The 15791-nt window shown below is 38.0% G+C and overlaps 1 protein-coding gene across 1 annotated transcript; it reads right to left on the bottom strand.

Annotated features, from left to right (window-relative positions):
- Positions 1 to 1724: 1724 nt before the first annotated feature.
- Clec9a (C-type lectin domain containing 9A) lies at positions 1725 to 15585 on the bottom strand. Its single transcript, XM_036180333.1, has 6 exons — positions 15495 to 15585; positions 14146 to 14226; positions 8295 to 8441; positions 4403 to 4554; positions 2914 to 3032; positions 1725 to 1857 (listed from the first exon to the last, which is right to left on the bottom strand). The coding sequence occupies exons 1-6, from the start codon at positions 15583 to 15585 to the stop codon at positions 1725 to 1727; spliced, it is 723 nt and encodes a 240-aa protein (XP_036036226.1).
- Positions 15586 to 15791: the final 206 nt, after the last annotated feature.

The raw sequence follows: 15791 nt of genomic DNA, 5'->3' as shown, positions 1-15791 counted from the left end.
CTACAGATAGAAGAAGCCTTCTTCATTCCTTCCCAGACAGATCAGGTGTATTCAAAGACTGCAGTGTTGGGGCAGGAGTTCAAACCTGTTAAACATGTCAGTTGTTTGTAAGTGCTGTTAAGTGCTATTAGAGCTGTCATATATTGAGGTTTTATTAAGTCTTTATTGTAAACAGGATTTACAGGTCTGTGAATGATTCAAGCTGTCAGCCAAGCAGCCTCTTTTCTAACAACTGGCCAGACTGCCCTGATGGCAGTCGGGTGGTGTGAGCAGTTGATTCTGAAGCCCACACCTCATGGCTGGAACAGCCTGTGGAGAGCAGCACTCCTTGGCAAAGAGTGCTCCTTCCAACCTGCAGCCCCAGGGAAGACCTGTGAATGTGGTAAGAAGAGTCTGTGCTGTGATTGGTACAAACACAGTCCTTGAAGGGATGCCATGACTTATGCAGACACCCTCACCACACTCTCTTTTTGTCCATTAAGTGGGCTGCTTGGTTCAGTTTTAGAGTCAGCCAGGAGACCCCTGGCCCTCCTCTGATACTCCTAATATTGCAACCTTAGGAACAATAAAACACTTCCTGAATGGTCCTTTTGTGCCTCCTTTGCTCTTTATTATTGGAAGAGTGAGCTGAGCTGGTAACACAAAAGAAGCTGCAGAAGCACAGGATGGTAGCAAAGGCATGGGCAGCACCAGAAGCAGTTACTGGTCTGGTAGTGACAACAATCACCATCACCATCACTGTGGCGGGAGAGAATGACCAGAGAATAGCTGAAGAATTCTGGAGAGTGGCCAAGGCAGAGAGGATGGGCAGCGGAAGGAGAGACACCCAGGAATGGTGGACATAGAAACAGTAAGAGAAAAGGCAGAAAATCAAGGCAGAGTAAAGGCACCAGAGAAGAGCAGCAGCGGGCTTGGGGAACAGCCTTTCAAGAACCCTCACACAAGTAGGAGATGCCTGCTGCTAATTACTGCTGTCTGCTGCTGGTGTAGAAGGTCAAGGATTTCAAAAGCTGCCAAAAGCTGGGGCCAGTGGTGATTAAACCCCAGAGAAATAAGCCTCCAGCCCTCCAACACATCCAGATCCTAGAGCAATAGACACCAAGCTCCTAGGGTTAGGAACTGCAAGCCTCTGTATCTGTGAGGTCAGCCCCTAGGCCTTCAGCATCAAAGGGGGATTACCAGCACTGGAGGTCCCCATCCTGCTTATTTCTATCTATAGCCAAAGGACCCCAGGAATGTGATTCATAGTAATACTACAGTTTGGAAATCTATCTGTCTCCTCTCAGGGTGTGATCTTATGATATACAATTCCTGGAAGCTGATCTGAAGAAAAATCTATCAGTTGTTAAGAATAATGGTACTCCAAAAAAAAAGAATAATGATAAATTTATTTATTAAAAAACAAACCAGAGATTACTGTACAAACTCCCACAATGATGGCTAAATTTCTTTGTGGTGTGGATAATCACTTTGGACTTCCAAACAAATAGGAAATGACTTTCTCTTCTTTGTTCTCAATGAGTCAGGGCTTCTGTAGCTCTAAATCAGTTTTCTCCTTGGCATACTACAGGACAACTGAAATCTGTAAAACATTCAAGAGTATTGCTAAGCATAAATATAAAAGCAAGTTTGCTTTCATGGCCCACGCACCAGTCTTCTCTTGCATTTGTTCTTTGATCTCTTCTAAACCTTCATGCAACAAAGGTGGCTTTGAGCTGTATCTCTCAGATGCAGGATCCAAATGTATTCTTCTCACAGATAAAATATTTCCAGTTGTTGCAGGTGTCTGAGAAGAGGGAACGGTCTTTGAGGTATCCACAGATCTGGCTGGCTGATAACTGTTTCTCTGTTGGCAAACTGAAAAAGTAAGTTAGCTTCCCAGATTAAAGGTTAGATATGAAGATGACAGTGGTATTTGACAAGGAAACACTATAGAGATGCTGCTGGATTTATTTTAATTTGCTTTAATGTGGCATTTTTCTGTGGTGGTTTTATCCTACTTTAAATAACACTATTCATCTTTTAAAAAAATGTATTGATATATAATTTGAACAAACAGCTTATAAAGGAAACCAAGGCATGTTTACATAGAGGTAGTTTATAGCCAGTGTGTTTCTCTTGACTCAGTTCTCAAAATGCTAAGTCACCTGATTATGTCCACTAATCTCCATTCCCATCTGGAAAGCTCAATATAGAAAATGCTCAATAGTTATTGCAATCTCTTGACCAGAAGGCTCTCAGCATTATTACAGAAAGAATGTTCTTGATACTTGAATTTGATTGCTCATTTAGGCACTTAAATTATGATAAGAACTTTCTAGAGGATAATGGTAGGTGAGCTGATGAGGAAGATTTATCTGTGCTAGATAGTTTTATGTCAACTTGACACAAAAGCTGAAGTCATCTGAGAGGAGCGAACCTTGGTTAAGAAAATGCCTCCATAAGATTGGGTTGTAGGCAAGCCTGTAAAGCATTTTTTAAATTAGCGATTGATATGGGAAGGCCCAGTTTACTGTGGCTGGTGGTCCTGGGTTCTGTAAGAAAGCAGGCTGAGCAAGCCATGAAGAGCAAGCCAGTAAGCAGCACTCTTCCATGACCTCTGCAGCAGCTCCTGCCTCCAGGTTCCTGTCCTTTTGAGTTCCTGTCCAGATTTCCTTCCATGATGAACTATGATATGGAAGTGTAGCAAAATAAACTCTTTCCTCTCCAACTTTGCTTTTTGGACATGGTATTTTATCACAACAATAGAAACAATAAGACCAAGTCCTAAGTATGTTAGTTATAATTCTAATCAGTACCCTCTAAAAGTATCATGATTCTATGTCTTATAGAAGAAATACAAGGTACAAAGTAAACTTTTACAATTTCTTCACATTCCTAATTCTCCCTGTAATGTCTCACTCATATACTTACAAGTCAGGGAGAGGAGAGGAACCATCTTGCCAGAACCAAGATTGACTGAGTCCATCTTTAAACACTCCCACCCAGTATGAAAATCCTTTGAGCATCCGTGGGCTGTGGATGATGAAATCCTATAAAACACGAGACACAAACTGTAAATGCAGAAAAGTAAATAACAACCAAAACTACTGTGCAATATAAAGTCTGATATTTTGCCTAATCAGAAATTAATGAGAACTTGAGTGTTGAAGAAAAAGAGCAAGTATTAAAGTGAAGTGGGTACACACACACACACACACACACACACACACACACACAGAGAGAGAGAGAGAGACAGACAGACAGACAGACAGACAGACAGAGACAGAGACAGAGAGAGAGAGAGAGAGAGAGAGAGAGAGGATTCATTTGCCATATAGTCAGTATGGTATGTTAAATTTACAAAAAATTTATTCAATATATTCATCTGCCATTAAAGTTTTAATAGATTCAGAGTCTGGTAGGCAGTATATATTAAAGCAAAGTTAGTCTTATATTGACTTTTCATCATCAAAGTAAAAATTTCTCTTACTTCATTCACCTTGTGGATCATTTTCTCCCCTACTGTATTTTAATATGTGAAGTTTTGGAGATTCCAGCCACAACTCCCTATGAGTACATTTTGTCAGATGAAGCATGATTTATTTGACATGAAATTTTTGGAGAAAGTAATTTTTAAACAATTATAATAATGTAGTTTAAAGCTTCTTGGTTTACTATATTATTTTTAACATTTCCCATTTTTCTTATAAAACTGAACTTCAGTTATTGAATATTTTGTTAGGGTGAGAAACATCTAATTAGGAATTCCATTTCAGATACTCTATTGTAGGGGAGAATAGCTTTAGCAGACATTGTACTGTTTGTTTATCAAGACCCTAGTAAGCTAGGTTAGTAAACTTAACAGTTCACTTATCAAATGCACATTCTTATAAGCCAATTTATTTCATGACATCACTTTTTCATTCTTTGTAACTTTTGTTTGGTCTTGATACACAGACCTCAAACTCAAGTTCCTCCCGTCTCAGCCTTGCACTCAGAGTAGGATTTCTGTTTTCGTACTTGTATTTCTCCTTTTGAGTTATAGGAGTGTTATAGATGATTCTGTTTCCTGTAGCACTGAACATAATATATTTAAGAACATCCACAGTTAGGATGTCTGTATACATGGGAAGCATGTCACAGCTCAGTAATCCTCTTCCTCCCCCTTTCTGGGTTGACTAAGGGCATAAGCAACCTGTATTCCTCAACTTCCGGAAAACCAACCAACCTCAGTTTCACTTCTCCAGCTGAAGGGAAAGTAAATTATGTGAATCTCTACTTTGTTTCTTTATTTTTTAGTATTGAAAACATACCACTGCTTTGGAAAATTAAGGAATCGGATCTTATGAAAATCTGTAATTCATTTTAATGAGTAACAAGGTATTTTCAGAATGACATGAAATTGTAGAAGAGTCTTTACCATTTCTTCTCTGCTGTCTATTTGAAGGAGAGTGGCGTCCTCCTTTAAACAAACCTCCTTACTGCCATTCCATTTTTGCTGCACTTGAAAGACGTAGTAACAACTTTTTCCATTCTGAATCCAGTTGTGTGGACAATGGCTACAGATACTACCTTCAAAACATAAGCATTTCCTTAATTGTCATCAGTACATGAAATTGGCATCCCGGCTCCCTCAAAATAACCAAATGGTACCCATGATGCAACACCTGCCCATCCAGCTTCTCTGAGGATGAGACAAGATTTACATATTTTCTACCTGAAATAGCTCTCAGATAACTAGTTTCAGTTAGATTGATCAGTTTTTCCCCCACTGAGCCATTGACTAGGATGAGAAGTAAGCCTTGAGGTGATGTTTTAATTCTGAGACTTAAACAAGAAAATATTTCATGTTTAAGGGAGAGATCAATTAATGCATGAAAAGAGTCTCTTGGAAATAAGCAGGTGTGTACTGGACATATAAAGAAACAATGTCTTAGGACTTCATTATAACTAAGCAGTAGGGGCTGGGGACTTAGCTCAGTGGTAGAGTGCTTGCCTAGCAAGCGCAAGGCCCTGGGTTCAATCCTCAGCTTAAAAAAAAAACTAAGCAGTAGGCTTTAATATTTAACATACATTTTTAAGGAACATGTCTTAAGAAAGAATACACTCAAGGACAGTCAATGACCTGCACACCGAGGAACTAAATAGCACATATTTGATAAGTTCTAGCTTAGTCTTATGGAGGAAGACAGAGACACACATAGAACACTCGTTACTAGAAAGTAGCACTCCATGTGGGGTGAGAAACACTTCATAAGTAATTTCCCAGACTGAAAACTGAGTCTGTTGAGGCTTTTCAGTAGCCTGTGTTTGGAATCAGTGCTAATCAGCATGCTGAGCACTATGACAGTCATGGCAGAGTTAGTGTTGACATGATGTTTGGAAGATTGAAGAACAGCAGATAGATATGCAAAGAAGATAGATTAGCAGAATATACTTAAAAAATAAATTTTATTTTTCTAAAGAAAAAATGGTAGATTTTTCTTTTCACATAACTCAAAATTCAAATAGCATCCTCTATAGGGAACTTAACTTCCTAAATAAGTGTTACATCACCAACAGAAGAGTTGACAAACTGTAAAGCAAGGAGTAATACAATTTTAGGCTTAAAAATAGCCATAAGAGATAAAACTGAATTAACTCTTAATTTTTTAAAAGAAAGTGAGTCTTACATGTTATATTAATTTTATGGTAAATAGTCTGATTTCCATGGTCAATTTTTTTTTCAGGAACCTTGCAAGAGGAACAGCAAACAGCCTTAGAACTCACAGGATACTATTGAATGGCCAGCAAAACCACACCTGGGGGCAGGATTTGGAAAGACAGAGCCCCAAGGACTACATGTTCTGAGGACCTTGTGCTGTTACTAAGCATAGCTGTGCTGTTCCTTGTGTGGTCACCATGCCCCTCATAATCTATGAGTTGTATGAAAACTCTAAGGAGGCTTCTTGCCTCTCACCAGGCAGTGTTGCTAGTACTTACAATAATAGTGACTGACTTTTTTCCACGAATTGCTACTGGAGCAGATTAATGAATGATTCAACTACCACCCTTAGAATTATTTAGACATGTAGATTGTTAGTAAAGTTAGGTTAAGATGATTGTGTTAATGGCTTTGAGGTAGGAAATCTTGGGGAACAATTTGAAGTTTAGAAAGTCACATTTTTAATAGTTGAGCAAGGGACTCATTGACGCCAAAGAATAAAAACAATGGCAGCCTGGCTCTTGCTGGCTGATTTGCCTTTCTTGCTAGGATAGGATGGTGATCAAATGTGATGATTAATTCCTTATACGCATTTCTAACCTCAGCTTCCTGATACTGATACGATTTAATAAAATAAGTGTGGATGAGTGGGTATGCACCCTGAGGATTTAGAGTGAAAATGACTGTTTTTCATATATGAAAGTTTAAATCTGAGATTATTTAAAGATTTTTATAGGATTACCTTTTGAGATAATTACCTTTTGAGGTAAATAATAATGTTTGATCCTTTCTTTCTAAGTGCAAAATGCATCCTGCCAGGAAAAAAACTGGCAGAGAAAAATAACTTGCTTGCTTACACTTTGTTAATCTATAACAAGTTGCTTAGATATGAATGTATGTGGGTTCCTGGGAATAATTTGTTTTTTACCTGTAATATGCAAAAGGTTTAATTATGTAAGGGAAATGGGAAACATGGTATTTTTTACTTGTATTCATTATAATTATTCATTTGAAAAATAGAATGTAACAATGTAACCACATTGCAATTTTTATATTGCTTAAAAGATTTTGCTTTGGTATATAAGCTGTAAGGGAAAAAAAAAAAACAAAGTTAGATAGAAGGAAGATATCAGGAGAAAGCAAGAAGGGATACATCAGAAAGAGGTAAGGAAAGAAATAAAGAAGATAGAGAGACCCTGAAGGTGTGTGTGTGTGTGTGTGTGTGTGTGTGTGTGTGTGTGTGTGTGTGTTTTCCTTTTTCGACAGCCTCAGAGAATTAAGTTTTATTCCCTTAGATAAAATAGTCAATTGAGTGATTAGTTTGCCAACTCCACACTCCCCGTCAGTCCCATACAGCAGCAAATCTTTATGCTTAGTTCTCTGTAATTGAATCTAAAGCAAGAGCCAAATGAGATGAATGGGGAGTCTGAACTAGAGTTGAATATAGGGCTAGATTGAGTGATGAGGGAAATACATTGTTGATTTTTAAAGCCTTGCTTAGGAATCACACACACTCCGCTTGATCTTGCTATCAGCTTTGTTTGGCTGAATTTCAGTCTTTTCAACATTTCATTGGAAGATGTAGAAGAAGCAGAACTGCAGAGCAACAAAAATCACATCATAATTGTCAGCTGTGAAGGGACAGAGCGAGCTCAGTGCTGTGACCCTCAGCAACATAAAGTGTTCCAATAACCTCTTAGGGACAGGAACTGTGGACAAACTGGGATTTTTTTTTTTTTTTTTTTTTTTGATTTGACACAGGAAAGGATTTCAAGACAGTTTGAAACAGAGCAAGAGAGTATGAAAGCTATTTTAACACCGACTTTAATAAGTGTGAGGGTTAGGTGAAAGAGAGGCACTGGGGGAAGGTAAGAGCCATCTGAAGGTGTGGGTGTGGACTTCCCTAAGGCTGAGCTGCCAAAACTAAGACACAACCAAGCATGGCTTTGGGCTCCTCAGAGAGAGCCACAAGCCATTGTCTCAATGGGCCTGCACGCAGTTCTGCTGGCTCTTGAATTACAGCCCAAAACATTTCTAAGAAAGCTTTGCATTTTGATAAGTGAGACTACCAAGTAGCTCTGGAGATGCCTTGGGTAGAATTGCAATCTGATAAGGTAAAACCAGGAGCCACCGGGGCTGCACAGGAGCTCAGTACCTGTCCTTTCCCTCCAAGTAAGATTTCTATCTGGTTCCTGGAAAATTACAGGTTTACAGCTGAAGGGAGAAAGTGGTGGTTAATGGCCCTGGAATCTCGCTTTCCTGTGCTTGAGAAGTTATAGCCAGATTCCTGGGGAAGGACCCCTTCTCTATTTTCATGTCCTCATTATTTTCCATCTTTCAGACCTGTCTCAGCACTCACTCCAGACCGTAGTAATCCTTAGAGAACAGACTATACGAAATTGTTTGTTTTGAGCAGATGCTGCCCACAGCGGATCTCCACTGAGATCACTTACTCTTAGCTGAGCATGATGTCTCATGACTGTAACCCCAGCACTCAGGAGGCTGAGGCAAGAGAGTCACCCAAGCTGGAAGACAGCCGTCATGAGTTCTGGACAGCCTAGGCTAAATGACAGACAGTGCAAAACCACACTGCTCTTCTCTCAGTTACCTGAACAGGGAGATCTTTGTTGCAAGGCTTGGCAGTTTTTCATCTGCAGGGTGCAGTTTCTCTGCCATTCTGTGAGGTTGAGCAATGCTTTATCCTGCTGGATGAGTCTTTCCTGCTGATTCATGGCAAGAGAGGACACCTGGAAGACTGTTACAAAGTTGTACATTCCTCATCAAACACTGACACTTTTCAATGAAATAATCCCCAACACAGGTCAAAGAAAACTATCAGTGAGGATGAGGGCATAATTCTCCTGGCTTTAGGTTTTTGTTTAAAACTTAAATTACTCAAGAATCAAGTCTTACAAAGGACACACAGAAAACAAAACAAAACAACAACAAAACACCTTGGCCATTTCTTTCCTTTGCTCACCCAGTCTCACTTCCCAAGAGCACATAAAATTATTAAGTGCTTTAACACGTTTTTCCCCAGAGATATTTTAATTAAAATAAAATCAATCAATATAAAATTCCTGTTCAACCTTTTTTGCAAAGGGTGAAAACCTGTGTACATGTTCGCTGAACATTTGATTTTATTACTTAAGTATATTTTTTGGGGGGAGGGGTTTTGAGACAGGGTTTCTTTGTGTAGCTTTGCACCTTTCCTGGAACTCACTCTGTAGACCAGGGTGGCCTCAAATTCACAGAGATCCACCTGGCTCTGCCTCCCGAGTGCTGGGATTAAAGGTGTGCGCCACCACCGCACAGCTTTACTTAAGTATATTTTAATATTTATTTATTCCTTTAAGTACACAAAAAGTACTCTCACTCATTGACTCATTATAACAGGGTAGGAATCCACTATGTGGATGTGTGATGAGTTCCCTCAGCAGTTCTTTGGTTCTTTTTTAAAAATTAATTAAATGATTGATTTGTTTGTTTGGCAGGGCTGGGAACTGAACCTAGGGTCTCATGCATGCTGGGCAAAACCACTATGGCTTTATTCTCAAATGGCTCATTCTCTTGAATGGCAAGGGGAAAATGCTGTCTCGAAAAGCCAAAAAAAAAAAAAAAAGAATCTTAGTCTTGGGGCTGGGGAGATAGCTCAGTTAATATGAAGTGCTTATTGAGCCAGCCTGAAGACCTGCATTCCAGAACCCATATGAAAAGCTAGATGTAGTGGTGCACGCTTGCAGTCCCATCACTAGGGAGATAAGACAATTGGATTTCTGGGATTCTCTAGCATACTCCACTTGTAAGATGCAGGCCAAAAAGACTGTGGGGCAATAAAAATGGTGGAGGGCTCCTGAGGAATGATACTCAAGGTTGTTCCCTGTCCTACACACACACACACACACACACACACACACACACAGCCATATCTACATGAACTGGTATGAGCACACACACACACACACACACACACACACACACACACATATACATGCACACACACACATGTAAGCACACATACAAATCCACACACATAAAAAAATCTTAGTCTTACCTCATTTTACACCTTTGTAAGCTATTTTTAAGATGAGTGGCTAGATCAAAAGTTTGTGGACATTTAAATTTCAGTCAGTATTTCTAAGTTACCCTCCATAGATGCTGTTGTACACAGTATTTCAAGATTATTTGCGTTTACAGCTCTCCTTCTTTTTAAGACTGACATTCTCTTCACAGGCATAAACAAGTTGGATGTATTTCCTTGTCTGTGAAATGTGTGATTATAACCTTTGTAAACACCACATCCTCCACTGGCTTTCTTGTGCTTTGAGAATTACCTAGCAAGTCTGGAATCAGGCTGAGCAGTGCATCTCAAGTTCACATGGTGATGACCTTCAGAAAAGACATGATGCAAGCTACTTAATGGTGTAGCTTCTAACTGTGGGTCTGAAAATTTGGGGACCAGAACGTGACTAACTTGTCAGCATCGTTTATTGATGGCAGCATGCTGGATGATTTGCCCTTGGTTTTAATGAGACCCTGAGAGATGCCTTCTGCTGAGGCAGGTTGTCTAGTCTCAGCAAAATTCTGTCTTTATCATCAGCAAAACATAAAAATCTCCAAGCAAGACTCTGGGGCTCCTTGACAACACAGTATCCTGGGCAAACACCAGTGATTCCTGAGCCAACAGAAAACAGAAATAGTGGAAAGAGAGCCAGGGAAAGGTACCTGCTCTCTGCCCCCAGATACCCACCTCTCCTTTCCCCGCTATTTTTCTTGAGACAGCATTTCATGTATCCCATGCTGGCCTCAAATTCACCATGTAGCCAAGGATGACCTTACATGTTTGTTCCTCCTGCATTTCCTCCCATTTGCTGGGAATACAGGCCTGGGTTACTACGACTTGTAACTCCATACAGGATCCTCCTAATAAGAGATTCTAAAGGCAATATCTTAACTTCTGTGCTATTAAGTGGTACTCTTACTATGTAACAGACTAAATTTCTTTTTAAATTCTCAATAAACTACAATGTTAAGGCCTGTTGTTTTGGTCTTGTGAGTGTCTGTTAGCAACTAGCCCTGTGCCTAGAGATATTTGTTAGCATGTCACATGCTTCAAAGATTGATTTTGGTAAGCTATAAGCTATAAATGATCTATTTACACAGCTGAAAATATTTTACTCTTTTTTGACACACTGCCATTTTTATTTTAGTTTGCATATTCTAGATAAAAGGCTAGAAAAGATGTGTTGTGGTGTAGAATTTAAGTTGGAATTAACTATGTAATTGTTAGCAAATATGTTAGTCTGGATCTAGCAAGTACCATTAATTTTAAAAGTATAAATTATTATTATTATTATTGTTATCATTATTATTGTTATTATTGCTATTACTATTATTATTTTGCTAAAACCCCTGGTAATTTTAGTTTTGCATGTAGAGCTATAATTTTATGTCTATATTGATATATTTACACTTCGACATACTTTGGATTAATGTCATTGTAACTATGAGGTATGATGTCAACATTTCCCAGATGACCATAATGTTTTCCTCTGTCACTCAATGAGTAACTCCCACCCATATTCTCTTAGCTGCCACTTCTTACTCACAGTAAATGTCTAAGGAACTGACAAAGGGGAGGGCATGCTGGAACAGAATGGATCATATTATAGCAGCCAGGAAGCAAGGAGAGAGCGCTAGCACTGGAGGGCCCTCTCCTCCCCGATCCAGGCTTTCAAACTAGGGGATGCTGCTTCCAACACAGAAGGCTCCCAATTATGTAATCCTCTTTGGAAACACTCTGCTGTTTTCAATCCAACCAAGTGGACAAGGTTAAACAGTACAATGCACAGCCTAGTCCTTTTTGTGTGTCTGTCTCTTACTCAGGTTTCTGTGTTCTGCTATCATCTTTTTCACACTTTAAAAAGCATTGTGTGTATTTCTTTTGCTTTGTCTTCTAGTTCACTTGATTTCTGTCAGTGGCGGTTTTCATTTTTAGGAACAAAACCCAGGACCTTGTGCTCACCAGGCAAGATTTCTACCACTGAACTGAAACCCCAACCCTTCAATTATTTTTCAGTTAGGTGGATATATTAAACACTTGAATGTGGGGAGGGCAGGTCACTGCTATTGCAGTTTGTTGAAACATGCAAAAAGAATATCTGCCTCATATCTCTATGATTGAATGATAGAATCTGATTCATTTTCATGCAAACATCATGTAATGAGCCATCTCTACTATCATGATAATGAATATATCCTCCATAGAAGCTTCCTGTCTTAATTTTTTACCTAGAATTTTATTTTGAGGCAGTTGAAGTTTCATATGTAGCTTTAAGAAATAATATATTCCATCAACTCTTAGCCCAATTTTAACCCCATGGTACCATCTTGAGAACTGAAGTTCAGTATCACAACTAGGATATCATCATTGATAACACCATGGCATGCCATTTCTCCATCACCATGTGGATCCAATACATTGCCCTTTTATGAAGCCAATCCATTCCTCTCCTGACCTTCCTGCTCCTTAACACTAACATGTTCTAATTCAGTGATTTTTGTCATTACATTGTTGTTATAGAAACAGAATCTTACATTTTGTAAAGTTTCTGTTTTCCACTCAGGATGCCATCCTGGATATTCATCTGGGTAGTTGGATAAATCAATAGCCAACTGATTTTTATTGTTGAAAGGATTTCTTTGATATTAGTCACCACATTTGTTTAACCATTCACTCACCGAAGGACATCAAGTTTGTTCTCTTGTTTAGTTCTTACAAATCAAGGTGCTATACATATACAGTATGCTGAGAGTTAGTAACTATGTTGAGAAGTTCTGAAAAAAATCCCTTAATACCAACAGGTGTTTTCAAGCTTTAGTGAATGAAAGCTCCAGAGAAGTGTTCAGGGGTGTAATTGTTGGGTTGTTAAATGGTCAGGCTTTAATGAGACCATTTCCCTGTTCTTCCATGGGCTGTATCACTGTACAGTACTACCAGAGATGACTAGTGATTCAGCTTCTCAGACCCATCAAACCTACAATGTCGCTGGTTTGTGATTTCACTTTCTGGTGTGTGATGTGTCATTCTGAGGCTTTAGCTTGTTTTTCCTAATGACTGATGATAATGAACCCTGTTTTCATGCTTGCTTGATACTTCCTTAAATTCTTTGGAGAAATGTGTTGTCATGTTATTCTTTTGTCTTATCACTGAAAGGCTTTGTTTCTTGTTGAGTTCTGAGAGTTTTCCCGACTCTTTATATCATTGGATGTGTGATTTGCAGTTACATCCTCCTTCTGCCTTGTGTGTTCAACCAGTTCTATGTTGAAGTAGATGCATTTCATTGGCTTTTCCTTTGATTAATAACTCGATAGAAGTTAGATCTAAGAACTCTGTACGTACTTGAAGAATGAATTTCTTCCTTTATTTTGTAACTACTTGATTTGGGCACTACCTAAAGTTAGGAGTAGAAAATTAATGTTCCTTATTTTGTTATATTAATAGCCTGGTACATATAGGGATTGAAATATAATCTTCTTTCTAGAAAGTTGAGATATAGTTTTAATATTCTAGTGAGCTTTATTGGGTGAGCTGTATTTCAATTCAGTTCTGCTTTACTTATGATGCTCTGGATGGTATGAACTGCATCAGATGATGGTAAGATAGGAGAAATGGAGTTTCTTCCTACATAGGGAGCAAATGCCTGACCTTAATTGGCATTTGAATTATAGTTAATTTGCAATAAGTTCACAAATAACTGAACAATGTAATTTCCTAGGGAAATGAACCAAAATACTTCTAAATCTCCCCAAAAAAGTTATTGGGTATAAGATGCCACATGTTGTACCTAAATGATTAGTTTGAAAAATGAAAGTGGACAGAAAAGGCACAAGAAACACTTATCTCTCTGGAAATATTTTGCACTATTAAGTTTTCAAATTAATATTTAATTAACATATGACATTAAAGGAAACCCAGAGACATAAAAAGATGTGGAGAATATTACAAGTCTATACACCTTGCAAATGACCACTCAAGTATTTCTAGTTAACATTCAGGTTATATTTGTTGAGATCCTTGTGTACACATGTGCAGAATGCATGTGCATATATGAATCTAATTTGCATATTATTTTTAGAAAACTGCATATCTCTATAAAACACCTGCTTTCAGGGGAAACATCACACAAGTAAGTACATCTCTACATCCTTATTAGTGGTTCTAGACAATTTTTTAAATTAATTGCATTTTTTTTACCAGATTCTTCTGTTTCACTGTGTGAACTTCCACTTAATATAAGTCAAAGTGCCTTTATAGCATATATGTGCACTTAAACAGTTCTTAACTAATTTCTTCATCCACTTATGCATGTAGACTTTTTACATAATAACACAGCTATACATAATTCATAATGTATTTATGAAAAGAGATAACTTTGAAGATTTGCTTTTGTACTTACACTTGATGCCCAAGAAAATGGATGTTGCTAATAAGCCCACACAGAACACAAAGGAAATCACTGTCATGACACACCATGTCCCTAAATGTAGAATCAGAACAATGATGAGTTAGAGAAAGCGGTTGGAAGGGATGGGTAGAGGTGATATCAGAATGAGGGGAAGAAGGCTTGGTCCTTCCTGCTGTAGACACACGAAGGTTTGAAACTCTAATAGGAAAAGGAGAATCTTTGCTTAAATATTCTCAAATGAACCTTATAGCTTGGGATGCATTTGAACTGGAAAACACCAATTCGATAGACTTAATACCATAATTCTGTGATCCTAATGTACAATATTATGGCTTTAATAAGCAATTACATCTATCAATCTACTTACGTAGTTTTTTTTCAATAATCTCAATATGTCAACTAGACAACCTTGAATTCTTAACGTCGACTCTCTTACCTGTTTTCTGTATCTCTTGAGTGTGATTCACTAAACTATTTTTAATTTTAATGAGCAATTTAAAATTGAACAAATATTTCCAACTAATTTTTCAACTCTTCCAGGAGGAAAAGTGAGTGATGTGGCTTCTTAAATTGTTCACAATAATCAAAGAAAAATAAAATGTATCCTTACGTATTGTGATAGGCCAAATGATGACGTGCCTGCGATGACTCTAGGTCATCCTTGGCACCTTGAAATTGTGCTTTATGTGACAAAAGAGATTCTGAAGCTAGTACTACATTGGAGATCTGAGATGGAAAAGTGATCCTCAATTAGTGAATTTGTAACAAGTCAATACTAAAAATTAAACAATGTAATTACTTGGGAAAATATAATAAAACACTTTTAAAGCCCACCCAGTTATTCATTATATGATATTACATTTGGCATCTAGTTAATGTATTAAATAAATGACAGTGAAAATAAATAAAAACTATTTGAAAATATGCTGTGCTGTAGAGTTTTAAAAGTAAAAGTACCATAAGATGTAGAAACAGGTATTAAATAATGAAAACATAGCCACATTACCATAAAGACTTTTTTCTAGCTTTTCAACTTCTTCTTACATTTCTTAGTATTTGTCAGATAATTTGCTGAGCATTTTATGCAAAAACTAAAACAATTAAAATTTTATGATTTCTTTTACCTTTTTTCAAATTTGAGAGAGAGTATATATCATATTTCCAGAGCCCAGTTCCCTTTTTCTTTCTCACCTTTACTAGTTCATCCATCCAGTGAACATATCAGGCATAATAGAATACTCTAAAGAGGTTATCTCAGATTCGGAGAAATACCTTGGGTTCATCACAGAACACAAACAGAAAAACTTCTAGTTTTCTAGGAAGCATTTTGAATTTGTTACCTGAACATTTGCTAGGACAGAGACATTTCTGAGAGGCCTCTGAGGTTGGAGTGTCCCACTGAAGAGAGCTGTATAATTCTTCTTCATGCATGCTGAACGTTCTTGAAGAGGTAAAGCAGCCTATGTAGAGGTCTGACAGAAAGAATTCCTCTTGCTATTTGGAGCAGGTTGATACAAAAAACAGAACTGACTACTTTTTCAGCTGTAAAATGCACTGGGGATTAGGGTGCACGGTAGAGGCATCATCATCCAGAAAGTGGAACTTTTAAGGCTTAACTTTAAACATAACTCACTAAA

Source organism: Onychomys torridus, chromosome 3 (assembly GCF_903995425.1).
Source record: "Onychomys torridus chromosome 3, mOncTor1.1, whole genome shotgun sequence".
Taxonomy (NCBI): domain Eukaryota; kingdom Metazoa; phylum Chordata; class Mammalia; order Rodentia; family Cricetidae; genus Onychomys; species Onychomys torridus.
Note: the sequence above shows the minus strand (reverse complement) of the source record. Positions and strands in the feature narration are given on the sequence as shown.